At 40.8% G+C, this 18,040-nt stretch overlaps 2 protein-coding genes across 3 annotated transcripts in view; one reads left to right on the top strand and one right to left on the bottom strand.

Annotated features, from left to right (window-relative positions):
• Nucleotides 1-8,081, bottom strand: part of KDM1B (lysine demethylase 1B) — a 26,784-nt gene extending 18,703 nt beyond the window's left edge. The window contains exons 1-7 of one of the 2 annotated variants that reach the window (XM_050321056.1): nucleotides 8,009-8,081; nucleotides 7,772-7,832; nucleotides 5,064-5,166; nucleotides 4,106-4,233; nucleotides 2,176-2,265; nucleotides 1,281-1,392; nucleotides 428-544 (exon numbers count right to left, since the gene is read on the bottom strand). In XM_050321056.1, coding sequence (XP_050177013.1) covers nucleotides 428-544; nucleotides 1,281-1,392; nucleotides 2,176-2,265; nucleotides 4,106-4,233; nucleotides 5,064-5,153 — 537 coding nt within the window. In that variant the 5' untranslated portion in view covers nucleotides 5,154-5,166; nucleotides 7,772-7,832; nucleotides 8,009-8,081. The remainder of the gene's footprint in view (nucleotides 1-427; nucleotides 545-1,280; nucleotides 1,393-2,175; nucleotides 2,266-4,105; nucleotides 4,234-5,063; nucleotides 5,167-7,771; nucleotides 7,833-8,008) is intronic. The other variant, XM_050321065.1, reaches the window with a different exon arrangement.
• TPMT (thiopurine S-methyltransferase) lies at nucleotides 8,036-18,040 on the top strand. The gene is made up of 9 exons (XM_050321135.1): nucleotides 8,036-8,185; nucleotides 8,647-8,808; nucleotides 9,584-9,676; nucleotides 10,724-10,856; nucleotides 11,343-11,395; nucleotides 15,191-15,265; nucleotides 15,995-16,080; nucleotides 17,065-17,109; nucleotides 17,895-18,040. The coding sequence occupies exons 2-9, from the start codon at nucleotides 8,669-8,671 to the stop codon at nucleotides 18,008-18,010; spliced, it is 741 nt and encodes a 246-aa protein (XP_050177092.1). The 5' UTR covers nucleotides 8,036-8,185; nucleotides 8,647-8,668; the 3' UTR covers nucleotides 18,011-18,040.

Genomic DNA, 18,040 nt, shown 5'->3' with positions numbered 1-18,040 from the left:
CAGGAGTTACCTTCATGACAGAGCTGAAACTTTTCATGTAAAGCCCATGACAGACTTGATAGAAATTAAGAAAAGTTCACTGAGCTTTTCAAATGCTTTCCTCAATAATGAAGAAAGGCCAAACAACTGAAATGAACATTTTGGTGTATGTCTATTTTGTACATGCTGATAATCTTTCCATAGCTTCAGAATTAAGGATTTTACAATTAACTGTGCAGACAAAGATATTTCAGATACTTTTTTCTTGACATCTCCAGTCAGAAAAGTCCAAACAGCGTGTAGGCCTGTCACTGTGCAGCTCTCCAGGCCATCAGACTATCATTTTGACATTAGAGACATTAAGCAGCAAACAAGAAGAAATTAATTTCTGCAAACAAGAAATACCAACTTGTTGAGTTTCAATATGAGCAAAACTGTTCTGTGTTACCTTGGTGGAATTGTTCAGTTTCATACCACATCTGTATGTTTTTGCAATTTGTGGTGTCAGCTGGATTTCCTTTGTCAGCTGACGCCATTTACCACAGTCTGGCTTTGTGCACTGCACCTACAAGTCAAGGAACAAACATGTTTTTACTTGTTGCTGTCTGATTACAGATAAGATTACTGCAACTTAAATAACCAGTTAGGAAGAAGTGAGACGTGAGAAAGTTGTCAGATATAATTGTTAAATTCATTCTCCTGTAATCATCAGGTCATAAGTAAAGCATTTGATATACAGAAATATTGTGCCCATCTCCTGCAAGACTGAATTTCTGCATAAAACCTAAGGCCAAAACTGATTCAATGCCCAATTACTATGGTTTTCAGTGGACTTTGCAAACATTACTTCAAAAACATATTCTTCACCACTTGAAGAAAAAAAAACAACCAAACAAAAAAATAAATAAAATACCACTATCGCCAAACTTCCTTCCATTCCCATCTTTCTTCTTCTGCTCCTTTTACCCAGGAAATACAAAATCTGTTTTTGAAGTCTTTCACACTCATACTTTCCCAGAGCTGGTATGCTCCCTTTCTCTGCCAAATGTTATTCTACCTGAACATCACACATTGCAGCTGCTACTTCACAGAAAAGTAACAGAAAGGTCTTTGTGAGGTGTGAGGAAAGCCTCCAACAGTGGAGGAGCTGATCAGAATTATTACCTTGAGCTTTTCCACAGTCCTCTAATACTAGAAAAAAAAAACCCATAAAATTCAGCTGACCTGCTGGTTGAACAGCAGAATACCAGAAACACATCAGAACATCACATTCTTATTAAATAAATCACCTTTTATCTTACCCAGTAAGGAAGCTGTTGATCAGCCATAAAGGCTTTTGGACTGGGCTCACTTTTACCATTACTTGTCCAAATCCTTTTCCAGGCAGTGTATTTCTCATAACCATCTTTATGGCTAAGAGAAAAGAAAACAGCAAGCAGTCAGAAAATTGAATGTCTAGTTCACTTCAAGCAATAGCAGTTATTCTAAAATTGAACATTTTAAAAAGGACAGAGAAATAAGGTTCTAGAAAATACTGTATTTCTCCTGCTAGAAAATGAGAAAGTCATGGTTCTTACAATAGCAATAAATCGCATCCTGACCATTATGTCCTCTTTCTTGTATCTAAGGCCTTGTATCTAAGGCCTGGACTGAGTGATGGGTACTGCTGAGCACATAAGCACACAAAAATCTGAGTAGAGATGGATGTAATGCCCACTCAAACAGGATGGAGCTTGAAGCTGAAAGCACTCTGTGAGCCTGACAGGAGTCTTCCTGGTCACTGAACCGCAAGAGTTAAATCTCCTTACTGATTTGATGCTACAGAGAGGCAAGGTCTCCTGAACTCACATCATAAAGTTAGTTTGCTTTATAAAGGAAAATAGATTTACTTAAAACTGTTCTCATAATTTAATATTTTCTGACATTGTCTTTTAAAAAGACAAAAGCTTCAGAACAACTGCACATACAAAACAGCCTGCCTAAACCAACCAGTTTTGTTCACGGTGCTCTGTTTCATTTGATTAGTCCATACAATACCTGCAGTTTCAGCACCAATATCTAAGCCTCACTCTGACTAAAGCAAGCACAGAAGACAAGTCTTTGCATTATATTTATGTACATGATGTTTCAACAGTTGTAACATCTGCCAAATTTTAATAAGCTCTGAAAAGATACAACCTGAATTGGCAAATCTACCTTCGGTAATAGTGGTCAAAACATTCATTGCAGAAGTGTTCCCCACAGGAAAGATGATACCATCTAGATGTATACCCATTTTTAGCACATCTGTAATGCAGGAGACATAAAAATAGCTTTACAATACATTAAAAAAAAAATCTATTGACAGTAGCACATTCTAGAACATGAAGAAAATATTCAAAATAAGCCACAGCTTTATGTTACATTCATGAAGGCTGACTTGCATAAAGCACTACAGTCATGCAAATAACAATAAGGTCATTTCAATTGTCTCAAACATTTCCAGTTTCAAAACTCAGCAACACCAGATGCAAAGGAGGCAACATGTACACAATGTGCAGTTTTATAGTTGGCCTGGCTTCCAGCAGCCTCCCTCTAACAATGGTCAGCTGAGCCTGTCTTTAGTAGCCTTTAAGCAGGCATTTCCTGAACATGAAATATAATTGCTCTTAGACTAGATATGTGCTGTGACACACAAAGTGTTTTGCAAACCTATAAGACGACAAAGTCCCTCTCACAAGAACTTAACAGTTCCCTTTACTTTGTTCCATTTAGTTCCAATATTAGTGCAGGGGTGGGAGGGATCATTTAAATTAGCATTTTTCTTGTACATGTGATCAATTGATTCATAAGTCATTACAACGTTCTGTCCCCAGAACAACTGACAAAACCATGAAGTCAAATCTGAACACAGAACAGATGTTGCCTATTATTTTCTCATGACTGAGTTGTGATTTTAACCCAGTGAGAGAAAATCCTGAGGAAGGAGTTACACATTCTGTGACATTTGTTGTGTATTACTCTCAAAAGGAAATATCCATTACAAATGTTATATTCATCAGACAAAGCAATCGTTCTTTGCTCAGAAAGCTCTCATTAAACCCGATGAAATGGTTCAAGATAAATGCACAAGCTAAAAAGCAGTGACCTAAGCTACTAATTGAAATAGCCATGAAATGATCTCATCTTAAATAAAAACTGTTGAAAGTATGTACTTGGGGGGGTGGGAGGGGTGAAAATCAAAATATTAGAATAACAATTCAAAAAGATGAGTAAGCGGTATCTATTGTTTCCTAAACAAAAACAGTAATATCACCAATGCTGATCTCGCAGGTGCTCACTTCCTGACTACTCTCTTACGCAACTGCCAAAGCACTTGGCTTCCCTCTGACAACATCCAGAATACATGGACCTTCTGCCGCCAAAGAACAACACACACATATATCTAAATGAAGCACCAAATTAGTTCCGTTTATTTTCCAATGCTATAAAGAAGGAAAGTTTGTCTCAATTAACCAGAGAGGGAGGAGTGCTACATAATTACAGTCTGTGTAGTGTATAATGATGCCTAACACATCGCCTATTATAGATACAGTTTGCCGGTATCATGCACTCAAAATCGCCAGGGTCGGAATGCAAAAGCACCTGTGCAAGTACACGGAAAGCCACAGAACTCGAGAACAAAATGTTCACATAAATATGACTGCCTTTCCCACGACTTAAAATTTCAAGATCAGAATCTCACCTCAGACTGCAAAGCATTCCAACAAAATAAGTGGTTAAGACTTTCTGCAGTAAATGATGGTTTCATTTTCCATCTTGAAAGCAAGTTTAGCTTCCTCAGATTACACTAATGCTCTCACTTTCACAAAAGCAAGGCATGTTCCAGAAGACGCCATTAACAACGTAAATAAGCACGTCCTAAAGATATTCTATATCTGAATTAGCAACTTGCCCAGTAGAAAGTCATCCACAACAGGAACAACTTGTGACACTTTCCTGTTATCTTAAGACTCCTGTTAATAGTATCTTTCAATTCTCCTTCTACATTTAGAAATTAAGGAATTTTTCAGAATATAGTTAGAATCCTGAACTTCAGCTGGAAGTTTAGAAAGTCCATAAAAAATGCAAGTAAAAAGAAATAAACCTTTCAGCTGCACTGGCAAAGCAAACAGGACATGTTGCAGTGCATCCAGCTTTTTCACATTTTCTATATTTCTTCTCTGACGCTTCATCATCATCATCTGCTGCTGCTTCAGCCGCTTTCTTCTTCACCTAATAAAGAATAGCTGAAATCTGACCAGAAATTACACAAATACATCTTCTACAAAGTGGCGTTCAGACAGTTTTTCAGCTTGTGAGTGGCATCCAACAGTTAAAATTATACTAATGAAAATCTTTGTATCCATTGTGAAATAGCTGCAGCATGAAACAGCTGTCAAATTAGGTCAGTTTTTTCCAACAAAAAAAAAAAAACACCCCACAAAAAAGCAAGCCACAAACCCACAGTAAGACTGGAAATATCATTTAAAGCTAAAAATGTCTTGCCTTAGTCTAATTGATGCCATTGAAGAAATTATAAGCAAAAATTCCAGTTTAAATTGTATTTTAAGCTCCATCACATGCTAATGACTCAAGCCTAATGCATTCATTCTATTTCTCCTTCAGAAAATCTCTTCTTTGCATAGTTATTGATATTAATTAGTGGCAATCCTATCTGTGCCTCAAATAAAATATTATAGTAAGCTTAGGGCATTTTTTTTGACACAAAACTGTATACCAGATGTCTCTTCTGGGCCTCAAAGGTACTTTGTACTGTGTTGTTTTCAGCCTCTGTGTGGATGGCCAGACAGCTTTTTCTGACTGTATAGAAATCTGTGATTGTATTTTTAACATATTAAATATTAAAAGGTTATATTGAGTATTTATCTTTTCTGAATATCTTTCACAAAATGAGACGCTTTGCCTGCTCATTCCCCCTTTCTGTGGGTAAGTACTCTAAGGCCTAACTTACCCACAATGAAGCTTGCTTTCTTTATGAATGTCAACAGAAAATAAAAAATAGCAAAGGACAAACCCACGTGTTTTTAAATGATTATAAATACCTGTCTTCCAGAACTCCTCACAGGAAGGTTGTCTGGAGATTGATCTGAAGAACATGCCTTTTTTTTCGTTCGTACCCTTCCAGTTGACATTGTATTCTTAGATCTGAAAAAAAGTAGGCAGTAGTTAATAAAAAAGATTAAATTGCTTGTGTTTGAAAAGCTATCTAATCACCTGGGCAGTACATTCACTTATAACACTACTTTTGACAGAGTTATCTAGGTAAGAATCTGTTCAGCTTGACTATTAATTCAGAAAGAAAATGAGAATGAGGCATTAGGGGAAAGGAACAATACTACTATTTTAAACTAAATTTGGAGTTAAGATTAGATCCCTGAGTTCATCTTGACAGGCTGTCCCAGATCAGCATATCCTGGATTTCAATAATCTGATTTGCATTACGTGAAGACCTGGACTGGAATTTGGGTTGCCAAAGCGAAGAGACATCACTTCAATGCTGATGCGAGCATTCAAATACCACTCAGAGCAACACTCATCCTGCTAACTACTGATTTGTTGGTAGCAAGAGATTTGCACTCCAAAGTGCTTTTCCAAACGGTGTACTGGAGAGTTGTTTAATACCAGATGAACAACCAGTTCCAAGACTTGCACACGAAGTGCAAGTACCTCCTATGAAAGTACATCAGAATTTAAAGTCTAAACTGGAGTTGCATTGAAGTTTTAGGTGATTGGAATGTGTACTATAGGAGAAAATAAAAGATTATAGCATGAGAGTGCTCTGTGGCTGTCTTTGACTGCACCGGTAGGAACACAGAAAAGACTACAGTTTACCACATAAACTGGAAAGCACGGACTGTGAGAAAGTATGCAGCAGAAATATGAAAGCATATTCAAAATGGTATTATCAAAGGCATTCTTTTCACAGGGAGTAAAGCACAAATTAGCTTTAGAGAGCCTAGGGGAAGAATTAAATCTATGAGTGCTCTACCATGAAGAGAAAGGAAGTGGAAATAAATCCCTTGTCCAACAGCACTGAATCTTGAATGTTACCTTGTTGTAATAGGGATCTGTTTGTAATTATGTTTCTTTTATATATATATATATATGATACTTCTCAATTCTCCCTCTTCCAGGCTGCATTTTCCCTATTCAAGCTATTAGTGATGGACACGGCAGCAGTATCTTCGTTCAGAAATTCTGCTCAAAGTTAAGGTAACAGGAGGAGAAAACGGGAATTTTCACAAAATTTCAAATAAGGCTGATGCAAATCAAGTAAACTGGTGTCTCATTCGCATCTTGAGATAGAAGAAATTATTTGGGGAAAGAAGAGAAATCACATGATATCCAAGTAAAGCAGATATATTTCACATCAGCAAAAAATAAGTTCAGACAACCCAATATAAAAATAAACTTTTTTTTTGCATGCACTCCCTCCAATTACAACTCAGTAGAGGGATAAAAAAAAGAATTAAGTCAACCTTTTTTACCTAAGGAAAAAAAAAGGCATCACTTCACTATAACTTACCACTGTGTAGGGGTGGATGAGGTTGGAGAGGGGAGGAAAGAAAACCAACTGGTTTCATTTACATGACATTTCCCTAAACTGCTGTGTAACACCCCGGAAAATGGTGGCTTTTTTCCCCTAAAGCTTCCCTTCTGGATCAGTAACACAAAGTATCTCTCTGTATCACCTTAGCTTCTGACTGTAGATAGTCATTCGGACATGACTGTCCTTACATTTGGAGGCTACAAACCACCTCAGCACTGAGCAAGGCACCAGCTGACTCATTTTGGTGGCCAGCAGGTGATCAGTCTGCTTCTGCTGCCAGGCCCTGTATCCAAGAAGGTAAAACACCATGCAGCTGTTTCATTGCATATAAGGGGATTAGAAAAAATAGCACTTGCCAGTCACTAGTAGGTTTGGTAAAAATATTTCACATTGAGAGGCCTCCCATTTTGAAAGGCAGAGGCCAGTTGTACAGAATCGCAGACGTATTTTCACTGTGAGCACTGTGGGAGGGGGAGGCAGAAGGTGGGGAGAAAGGGAGAAAAAGAGATCGGCTTAAGGCCATTACTTACAGCTGTATGTCACTTTGTCCCCACTTTCTCTCACAAACCAAACACCCCCCAGAAAATAACACCAATTTTTAGAGAACAAGTAAACGTGACTTAGTCTACTAACCTTTAAGTGCCTCTGCATCCTATCCTATAGACATTAGCTTACTGGCAGAGAAAATAAGCCCTTTAAAAGGAGAGAAAAGATGCATAATACACTGTCACATTTGATAACGTTTCATCCATCTGTAATGCATGGCCTATACTGGGAAGCTTTGTGGGGTTTACCTGCACAGCTGACAGCAAGTTCATCTCTGGAGAAGGGTAAAAAAAAGAGAAAAAGAGAAAAAAAAAAAAGAAAAAGAAACCACACACACACGTTGACAGCGAGGGAGAGGAAGCGAGAGCAGCCCGATTAACACGGGCAGGGCGGACCACGAAGCGCGCACACCTCTAAAACTCAGCCTTGCGTTAAAGCGCCGGCGCCCAGCCCCGTGGCCACGGGTGACAGCGCCCGCCCCGGGCTGCGCTGTGACAGCTGGCAGTGGGAGCGGGGTCCTGAGCGGAGCCCCGGGGCAGGGCTGTCCCCGGGGCAAGGCTGTCCCCTCAGGGCTGTCACCGGGGCAGGCGGGGCGGTCCCTGGGGGTGCCGGTCGGCGGCGGGGCGGGTGCTGCGGCCGGAGCCTGGCACTCACCTCGGGTCGCTCGGGGACCGGAGACCACATCCACGCGTGTCCGTGCCGCCTCCTGCTAGAGCTGCAGCGGGGGGAAGAAGGGTGGAGAAGAGGGAAGGAAGGGAGGGAGGGAAAGAGAGAAGGGGGAGGGAAGGGAGAAGCGGGGAGGTGAGGGCGGGGGCAGCGGTCGCACCTGCCCCGGGGAGGGGGCAGGCGGCGCCGCAGTGGGTGCTGCAGCTGAGGGAGGGAGTCACTCACCGCTGCCGCCGCCATCCCCAGCGCCACCATCCTCCTCCTCCTCCCCGGTGCCGTGCACCCTCAGCCCGCCTCCTCCTGCCGCCGCTTCCGCTCTCCGCGGTGCGTAGCGAGGGGAAGGGCGGGGAGGCACCGCCCCGGCCCCGCCGCCCCGCGGGACCCGCCGCCGCCGCCGCGCAGGTACTGCCGCCGCCGCCCGGGCCGGGGGCGCTGAGGGGGCGCCGAGGGGGCGGTGCTGAGACCCGAAGGGTCACCCGGCGGGACCCCCCGGCCCCAAGCCGCCGGTCCCCGCTGCCGTCTGCCCTCGGGTTTCCCGTGAGAGAGAGAAGTGTCGGCATCTCCTTCCTCACTTACCGGGGTAGGGGCGGGGGGCTTCCAGATGGGTGCCAAAGGAGAGGCCATACCGGCGATCCCGTAGTGCTGGACAGGGCGCGCTCAGCCGGCTTCGCCCCGGGAAACGGGGTCTGCCTGAAGCCATCAGTAGCAAGAGTGTGCTCTGTCGCGTTCTGTACAGCTGCACTGCGATAGTCACCGAACTGTAATCTTTTCAGATGCACTGAATTTTTGTTCGATTCTAGGAAGTAGGAGCCAATTCCCAACTGTGCGTTGGGTGGGGATAATTTTTCTCTCATTTTTCACAGCTACTAGCACTCCTTGGAGGCGATGGACCACTCAGCGGATGCATCCGGTCCCCTGGAAGACTCTGATATTGGGTCACAGAAAGAGAGAGTGGTAACTGAGGAGGAATGGCTACAAAAATGGGAAATGGGTAACATCGGGTTTCACAAGGAACAAGGGCATCCGTACGTGACTTCACTTTTCTGCCTAAGCTGTTTTAAGAAATGCTGTGAAATTAATGACTTGGCTCATTTGAAAAACTCCTAATTGAAAATGGACTATTTGCAAAAGGAAAATTATTTTGTATGGGCATAGCTTGAAACTAAAATAAATATACGTATTTTTGTGACCTACAATTGTCAAAAAAAAAAAGGACAGAGGAAAGTACTGAAATTAGTTTAGAACTTTTACTCTTAAATCAGGTTTTAAAGCTTGGATAGCTTGGCTAAAAATCTGAAATTTTCTGATGCAGAAGCTTTGCTCTGCTTTTCATAAGTTGTGAAACCGAGGCGTGAAAAACATATGCAGAGGGCACTGAAGCAACTACTGTGCACTGGAAAACAGGGACCTAAGAAAGCAAACCTGATTATGTAGTCTTTCAAGTCCTATGGGGGTGACTTGATGAATAGAGAAGTTCAATAATCATTCTGTTTAAAATCTCTGTTACGGCCCTCTTAGAGGTGGGCAGGTTGGTCTGCTTACTTGAAAAGACAAACAGAAAATAGAGCAACCATAAATGTGTTAATTTCTGATAGAAATGAAATTTACTTTCTAAGTGAATGGACTGTGAATGTTTTTATTTTATGTTTTTATTTCTAATGGCATAAAGCAGGCTGAGCTAAGAACCTGTGCTCTGTCACGCAGTTTGTGTGCTACCTGCCACAGCATGTAGCACTTGGTCTTTAATGCGTCAGCACAAATACTTGCAGAGTTAAGTAAAACGTGTCTGTTCTTCTGCAGGCTCCTCCAGAAGTATCTGGATGTTCTTTTAAATGGCAGAAGTGGACTGCGGATATTTTTCCCACTTTGTGGTAAAGCAGTAGAGATGAAATGGTAAAACACAGATTATAACAGCAAAGATCTCATTTCATATGGGGAGGGGGAGGGGAATTCCCGACCTTATACTGACCAATGGAAATGTGCCACATCTCCACTGGTAGGAAAACAGCATCACTGGAAGCTGAAGGGAGGAGGAAGTTTGGTTTCATTTGCCCGTGTTTTGTATAGCAGTGTAAATGGGATGGATATGGATTAACCTAAAAGTCCTCCTCATTGTCCCAAGTTCAGCTTTGGAAATGCTGAATTTATGACAGACAGAGTGACTGAAGTCCTTACCACTGCTCGTTTTGGCTCGTTTTGCCAGCTTAAATTGGTTGTTTGTGCCAGAGCACATTTTCAAGAGACCAGGTAGCATGTCATGCTGGGAATTTAAATGATTTGGGCTAAATATAACTTCCTCTCTTTTTACATTTACTATTTTCTTTTTACCTTTTTTTTTTGGTGGAGGTTATTTTGTAATTAGGGCCTATATAAGTCAGTGTTTTTTTCTTGGAGAGGGTGGCACAAACCAAAAAACTCTGATTGAACTGCATCCTCAAGGAATCTAGTTAGTCCCAGTTATCAGATTTTATCACAGTAACTACTTTCCCAGCTGACTACAGGCTCTGACACATTTTGCTGTTGTACTGAGCTGCAGGAGTGCAGAGGTTACCATAACTCGCTGCCTGTTCCTGCCAAGCCACAGAGCCAGCTGGGTGGACAACGTGCCTCAGCTGCTGCAGTTCAGAGCAGAACACGTTTCTGAAATGGACAGTTTCTCTGTGTGATCACCTGTTTTCATTCATAATAGTTCATTGAATTTAAATAAAGCCTCTAAATCCTTGTCAACTGTATGTCAAGTGGTGCTAATTTAAGCTCAGATCATGGAGGGGAGGTGTTCGATATAATATGAATGGTCCAGAAAGTCAGGATTAGACATGCCAGAGCATCCTAAAATCAGGGTTTCCCTAGTCAATAAATGCTGCATGAGAGATACACTTTTGGTAAAGGCCCAACCTGTGGGCCTCACATAAACTTGGCACTTCTCTCTTCTATGCGCAGGCTGGCGGACATGGGACACAACGTTGTTGGTGTGGAAGTCAGCGAGCAAGCACTGAAGGAATTTTTTTCAGAACACAGTCTGCCTTATTATGAGGAGCCAGTCCCAGAGATTTCAGGAGGAAAAATGTTCCAGGTATGTTTCCTGCATTGTCAAATGATCTGATGTCATTAATCATGCAACGCAGGCATAACTGAGCAAACAAGTCGTTCTGCTTTTATACCTTTGTTTTACTGGTAATCTTTCACCTCTCCTGAAGAGGTCTGAAAGGAAGCTCTGAGTTGCAGTTTTGGACTGAGAAGTTATTCATTTGAACTTACAACTTTGGCCTTCTTTTCTTATGATAGTGAAGCACCTGAGGAAATGTAAGGGGAATGTATTTTAAAATTGGACGGTTGCATGTCTTGATAGGCTAGAACCTCTCTGGAGGAGATCAGGAGAATTACCTCAGTAAATTAAAACTAAAAATATTTCTCACAGTTTTTCCCAATTACACATAAATGTATATTTTAAGATAGTATACGTGTGTGTTTTAAGGTGTAAAGTATAAATATATACTTATGCATGCATATTTAAAGATAGTTTGCTGATAAGTATTTTTTCCTTCGCTTTTTATTGTAGAGTACCTCTGGCAACATTTCCCTGTACTGCTGCAGTATTTATGATTTGTCCAGGTAGGAATACACAGTGTGTTTTACAATTCTATATAACAGAACGTGCATTAAGACTGTCATAATACAGCCATTATTTTACTTGAACCAGACATAAAGATTTGTCAGGTTCTCTCCAAAAATATCCCATTAACTTGTATGAGAAATGTAAATAGCCAGTCTCCAACAAGAACTTAACTTTGACCATTAGGGATGCCGACTAATTATCTTTAAATGGGCTTCTTGTTCAAAGCTATTCTGTGAAAGCTATAGAAAACCATGTTTGCTTTTCAGTAAAACCAAAGTTATCTTTGACATTATTGTTGAATTCTATGAAGCAAAACACTAGCACTATCCCTTAATCGGAGTAGCTTTATGAAAGTAAAGAGAGTATACCCAGAGGTGTCCCTCCTCTTGCACTTCTTACCCAGACATGATTTTCCTTAGATTATAACGTTTTGGTGAAGCTTTTTGTGTTCGTTTGCTTTTCTTACAAACAACTGTCAGGAACAAGAATTTGTTCCATGACTGTTCAGTAAGAAGAAGGAGGTCAAGTCTTAGTCTTTACTTCAATGGGCTTTCCAGAGCTAGTAGATATACAGGCTTAATAGGTAGTTTAGGATGCTAGAACATGGTGTTTACAGTACAATCCTTTTTTTTTCCCTCAATCTGCATAAATTGGAAGACTGTTCATTGCTAGAGTCCAAAGTCTTTCAGCCACTAGAACCTTTACTAAGACTTCTGCTCCTGCAGCTGACTCCAATTGGTTTGAGTAGTGTATGTGTAACTAGGCCTGCAAAGTGAGTGCCTTGGAACAGATGGGCTGTTTATGAACGTGACTTTGTAGATACTGCCTGGTTTCTCCCCCGCCTTGCCCCTGCAGTGTAGCTAGTGCTGTGTAGATCCCTATAAATCCTTCTTCCTGTGAGCTGACAAATTTCTCAGAGATTACTTAAGCTTCTCAGAAATTTTTGAAAAATTCAATTGTAAGTTTTGTAGCAAGTAGTGTGGTGAAACCTGTAACTTCCATCACAACGTGGTGGAATTATACTTTGAAATGAACACAATTAGGTAATTAGTGGCAATTTCGGTGCATATTACTGGATCCAGTGTATAGTTTCTTGTTGACAAAATAAATTGGCAGATTGATGTTCTGGATGCAGAATGAACTGCATTCGCTAAGCAGTCAGCAGATACCCATGACTAGAAAAATGCACACACTCTTCCAGTTTCTGTGTACAGACAATTTGATTAATTACCCAGTAATTATGGAAATTAAACTTATTTCTCTCTTGCTGAGCTTGGCCTACTAACAGGTCCTTTTGATCTCCATTAGCCTAGCATTCATTAGAGGAGAACTCAGACATGCTCCTGACCTTTGTTAGAATGGGTCATTTCATAGACTCTTGCTAGTTAAAGAGTAACAGGAATTACTGCTCTTTGTGGGAGCTCAGGGGCGTATGTAAAACAGTTATATTACACAACCATGGTACCTCCTAATACAATTATGGCTGCAAGACTTTAAAAAAAAAAAAAAAAATTGCATTGACTGATACTACTAAACATATGCAGAGATAGAAATTCACAAGTCTATTCCTTAAATCCAGTGGGTTTTCCACCAGTATGTGAATTTCTGATTTGAGTGTTAAATTTTGTTAGTTGTAGTAGTACCTAACTGCAGATGTGCAGATGGGCAAGGAGCACCCAGACACTCGGCAGGTCCTGAGATCTGGGCAACCAGGAGATCAGGGCGAGGCCACAGCATGAGCCTGCCTCCAGCCTGCGATGACTGTAGGCCCTGATGAAATCTGTGGAGAGTAGAATATATGAAATGCCTGGATGGAGCCACCACCACCATTCCAGTTAGACCAGATTAAAGCTGGGAACAAAAACTGAGTGCAGAAAACTTCAGTGGCTGGGCTGAGGTCATGCAGCAGACTTGTCTATGCAGAGAGGTGAACAGCCTCCAAGCCTCAGAAGATCAAGTTTATCACCTGCTCCACTAGACTTTCCTTTGTGCTCCACAGATCCATTGCTTGCTTAACTGTATCCTTAAAAATCTCCCTTCAGTTAAGGGGGGTGGTTATTTAAATTGGATGCTTAGACTTGGCAAACTTTAAAAGAAGTCAGCACTTGAAAGTGTTATCATGTCTCATCTCAGTAGAGTGGGAAATACAGGATCAGCTTCTAGGTTAGATGCCAGAGACTTAGCAATGCCATTGCAATGAAAAAAGCAGTGGGCAGAGAGAAGTTGTCGTTGTTTAACCCTGGCTCGCAGTGAAGCACGACACAGCTGCTTACCCACTGCCCCTGTCATGGGACAATCATAAGAGTAAAAGTGAGAAAGAAACTTGTGGGTTGAGATAAAAACAGTTTAATAATTAAAAATAAATTTAAAAAAGAAACTGTAAGAAAAATTAAAAATAAAAATCAATGACCAAAGAGAGAGGAAAATAAAACCCCAGAAAGACAAGTGGTGCAATTGAAAACAGTAGTCTACCACCAATCCCCAAGCAGCGACCCCTCCTTCCCCCGCAACCTCCCTTCCAGTTTTTTTTGCTTAGCATGAGACCATATGGTCTGGAGTATCCCTTTTCTCAGTTGGGGTCAGCTGTCTCAGCTGTGTCCACTCCCAGCTTCTTGTGCACCTCCAACCTACTCACATCATGGTGTCATGGTGTGGAGCAGAAAAGGCATTGATGTAAGAGCTGCTCAGCAGTAACTAGAACATCTATGTCTTATTAACACTATTTTCAGCACAAACCCAAAACATATCCATCCCCATGAAAGTTACTAGGAAGAAATATAACTCTACTCCAGCCAAAACCAGTACACAAATGAAGACAGAGGTGATGCAATTGGACTCTGACGCCTTCCCAGTAGGCCAAAAGGTATTGCACAATTCCAAGCCATATTTTTCTCACTAAGTAAACCTATTCAAACTTTCCTTAAAGTTATGCAATTTACATTATTACTACCTTATTCTCTAAACTCCTTTTTAATAATTACCAGAAACAAGGCTTTTCCTCATGCCCCAAATATTCTTATCTTAGTGTCACCCTGACTGCTCTTACCACCCATCAGTAAAGGTGCTTCTCTATAGTCTTGCCCACTTGCAGGTTTTGGATGATCACTGAAGCCATCTGCCAGCATAACCAGAAGCAAAAATAATGTCAGCGGTAGTGTTACACTGAGGCAAACAGCAGTTTTACTTAGCTTTTCCAACGTTAAAATAATTGAAAGCTGAAGCTAACTGTCCTGGCCATGTAGCTGGGAGTTGAGGCGTCTAAAGTTGCTGGATGTGCTGACTTCAATGATAGTAAAGCAACAAGGCACCTTCCTTAGCCTGCATTTGAAATCATACATGGGTTTTAGAAGGTGGTCAAGAAGTGTTGATGTGCTGAGTATAATAATATAAACAGTACGGTCAGTCTTCAACAGTTTAAGATCCAGGGAAGGTCTTACACTTCCAGCCTGCGCATTGGATTTTTTTAGGTGAGACACAGGGTGTGATTACCAAACATCCAGACTCATAGCCTGACTGTGTTAAAGCTACATTCCTTCCTCCCTGCCTTGTCTCAGCACCCCCTAATGATTGGGAAACACCGACCAGTTCCAGCACCTTTTTACTATTGCAGCAAGGCCATGTACCAGGGAGGCTTTATGAGTCCCAGATCACACGGGCTTGGATCCTGAAAATGCTGCACCATAACAAAAAGTTAGCGGTGAATCTGCGTCCTTGTGACTTCACAAAAGGATCTGATTAAAGATGAAGATGCCTTTTTACTCTTCTTAAGCCTTTTCCTTATCTCCCTATAGCTCAATAGTTGGCAAGTTCGATGGAGTTTGGGACAGAGGAGCTCTTGTAGCTGTGAATCCATGTGACAGACAACGGTTAGTAAATTGCATTGTTATTGTCTTTATTCTGATGTATGCAGCGACAGGTTTCTCCTTCTGCCACTTGTTGATGAGTCCTCTTTCGTTTAAAGGGCTAACCTACACAAGTTTTTCTCTACCGCAAGCATCTGCTGCTGTCGCAGAGTGCTGTACTCTAGATCTGTGAACTTCCTTCAGGAAGCCGCCTCGCCTCTTGGTGGGAAAATATGTGGTTTGTTCCAACCCATTAGAAGCAGAGCTGCAAGTCTCATCTGAATTCTATTATTTCCCTTTCACCACATCTGCTTCTTTTCTCTGTGTTCTTTTTCTTCTCACTTCCCTTGATTCCAAATTTTTGTTCTTGCCTATAGCCAACCCCAATTTAGTTTGAACCTACTCCCAGGATCTTTTAATTAGATACATAACCTTGAATTCACAATAATTTTAAAATTTGGTTTGTCTGTTAGTTTTGAGTTGAATATGCAAAAAAAAGGATAAATACTTGTTTGTGAGGAGTAAACATAACCCTTACTTGAGGTTTTTCATGTGTAGCATGAATTTCATGCTCCTGAAATTCAAACTAAATTTTGTTTAGTCTCTGTGCAGTTCAGTTCAAATGCATAGAAATGCATGTTGCCTCTTTTGTTGAGTATATTGAATGCTATGCTTGAATGCTTTACAAAAGTAACATAAGTTATATGTTATATATACATATATATATAAAAAGGAATAACTTTTTCCTTTCAGCTACGCCAGTTTGATGATCAACCTAATGGAGAAGAATTCTTCTTATCTCCTTGTTACAGTTTCATATGATCCAAACAAACACAAAGGTGAGAACTTTGTGCTGTTCACGTTATGATTTCGTGTGCTTTAATACAAAAGGCACCTTGTATATAGGGGTAATATATGTATTTGTATCTTCCCCAAGTTTTTTATCTCTCTAGATTTGTTAGCTGATCACACCAGTATAACTGTGTGTTAGAAATTTTAGATGTTGACCAAGCTTGAGACTAAATTTGGGTTTTCTCTAGCATTCAGACATGTTAAGGGTAAGTTGAGGACAGACATGGTATATTAACAATAAAATGAAACTGGAAGTGTGGCTGTGACAATGAAGCTGGAAGTGTGAATGCTTAGTAACATCCTGTCTGGCCTCCGGAGCTTGAAACACTCCCAAGAACATCAGCTTTGCACTGTTTACCCAATGCTTGCAACCAAATGTGCTGCCCATCTTGTGCCTCTCTCCCAGTCCCTACCATGTTCTGAATATACTTGGAAGAGGTGGAATTTTATAAAATCATAAGGTATTCTTTCCTTTTATATTATATACTGAAGTGTGAGGTATTTTAAAAGATTATATTTTTTGTTATTATTAACACGCAAAAGAAAGAGATTTCTTGCTGCTTTTGGGCCCCTCAAGGTAATTATCCCTGAAAAAAATAGGTCTTGTTTAATTCATTGCTTTCCATCTCGCATTGTTCAACTTTTAGCTTTAATTATGCTATTGTAGTATAAAGAGGTCGAGGCTGGATTCACACAGCACACTGAGAGTGGTTGTATCCACATCACATTCATGATTCCCTGGATGTAGCTGGAGATGATGCAGCAGCAACACCTGAAGCTGTCTGGTGGCCCACCAAGGTGCCACAAGTTCTTAGTTGTGTTGTTTTCTGGTTGCTGCTGATGGTGCTACATCCTGGGGCCCAATTACAGGCCAGGTGTTTGCGTGAAGGGGCTGGCTCTCCTACTGCAGTGTAAATGTTTGTCTTCTTCCAGTGTCTCCTGTGTGATTAGCTTCACCCCTTTTCTTTCAGGCCCCCCATTTTATGTTCCTGAATCTGAAATTAAAAGCTTGTTTGGTAAGTAATATTTCAGCTAACACTTAGGAATTTTTTCCAAAATGCATAAATGTGTTTATATGCCTCTACCTTGCTCTGTGACGAGTGATACAGTTATTTGCTTCTTATCTAAGGGCTGGAGTCATGGAAAAATACCAGAAAAAATAAATACCATTTAACCACAGGGATTTTGCTGTCAAGGAAAATTCTTGGATCTCCAAAGGATATGAAGAAAACCTGGGAGACAAATAGTCTCTTGCCTCCCTGTGGCATCTTTTTTTATTCTCCCAGGCTTCATACTGCACTCAGTGATCTTGTAGCTGCTGTCTTAGTCCCACTTGACCATTTTGTCTCTGTCTGCACCTCTGCACCTCATCAATCCGCTGCCCTGATTTTAATATAAGGCCTACCAGTTCTACATTTTCTGCTGTACTTTTGTGACAAAGAAAAAGAAGTAACATGCTACACAAAGAAAATGCTAAAAATGTACAGCTCAAATCCATTAAAATAATGAACGTTGGAGTTATGGCAGGAATTTAATTTTAAAAGTTCCTTTTGATATGCTTTAAAATTGCTCTTTAATTTACAACTTTCTGAGACTCCTGCAGTGTTTGTGTGCAGTGAGTCATTGGTATAGACAGTTACATCCCAGTGCAAAAGAGACAGACAAGTTTTCTCAAGTGCATTTATGTCACTGCATTAGGGACTGTAAGGAAATCTGTGTATAAGATTTATTTTTTTCTGGATAGTTTTCATTTTTCACTGACTAATCAGTCACCAATTTGTTACTCTTTCCTTTTTTTCAGGTAACTGCTGTGAAATTCAGTGTCTTGAAAAAGTCGATGACTTCTCAGAAAGGCACAAACGATGGGGACTAGATTATTTTCTGGAGGTGCTATATATACTAAAGTTTGTATCTTGATTAAAATTAATCAAAATAACTTGCCTCCCA

This window comes from Myiozetetes cayanensis, unplaced genomic scaffold, assembly GCF_022539395.1.
Source record: "Myiozetetes cayanensis isolate MyiCay16 unplaced genomic scaffold, myiCay2020 scf1, whole genome shotgun sequence".
Classification (NCBI taxonomy): domain Eukaryota; kingdom Metazoa; phylum Chordata; class Aves; order Passeriformes; family Tyrannidae; genus Myiozetetes; species Myiozetetes cayanensis.
The sequence above is the reverse complement of the archived record's forward strand: the minus strand, read 5'-3'. Positions and strand labels throughout refer to the sequence as shown.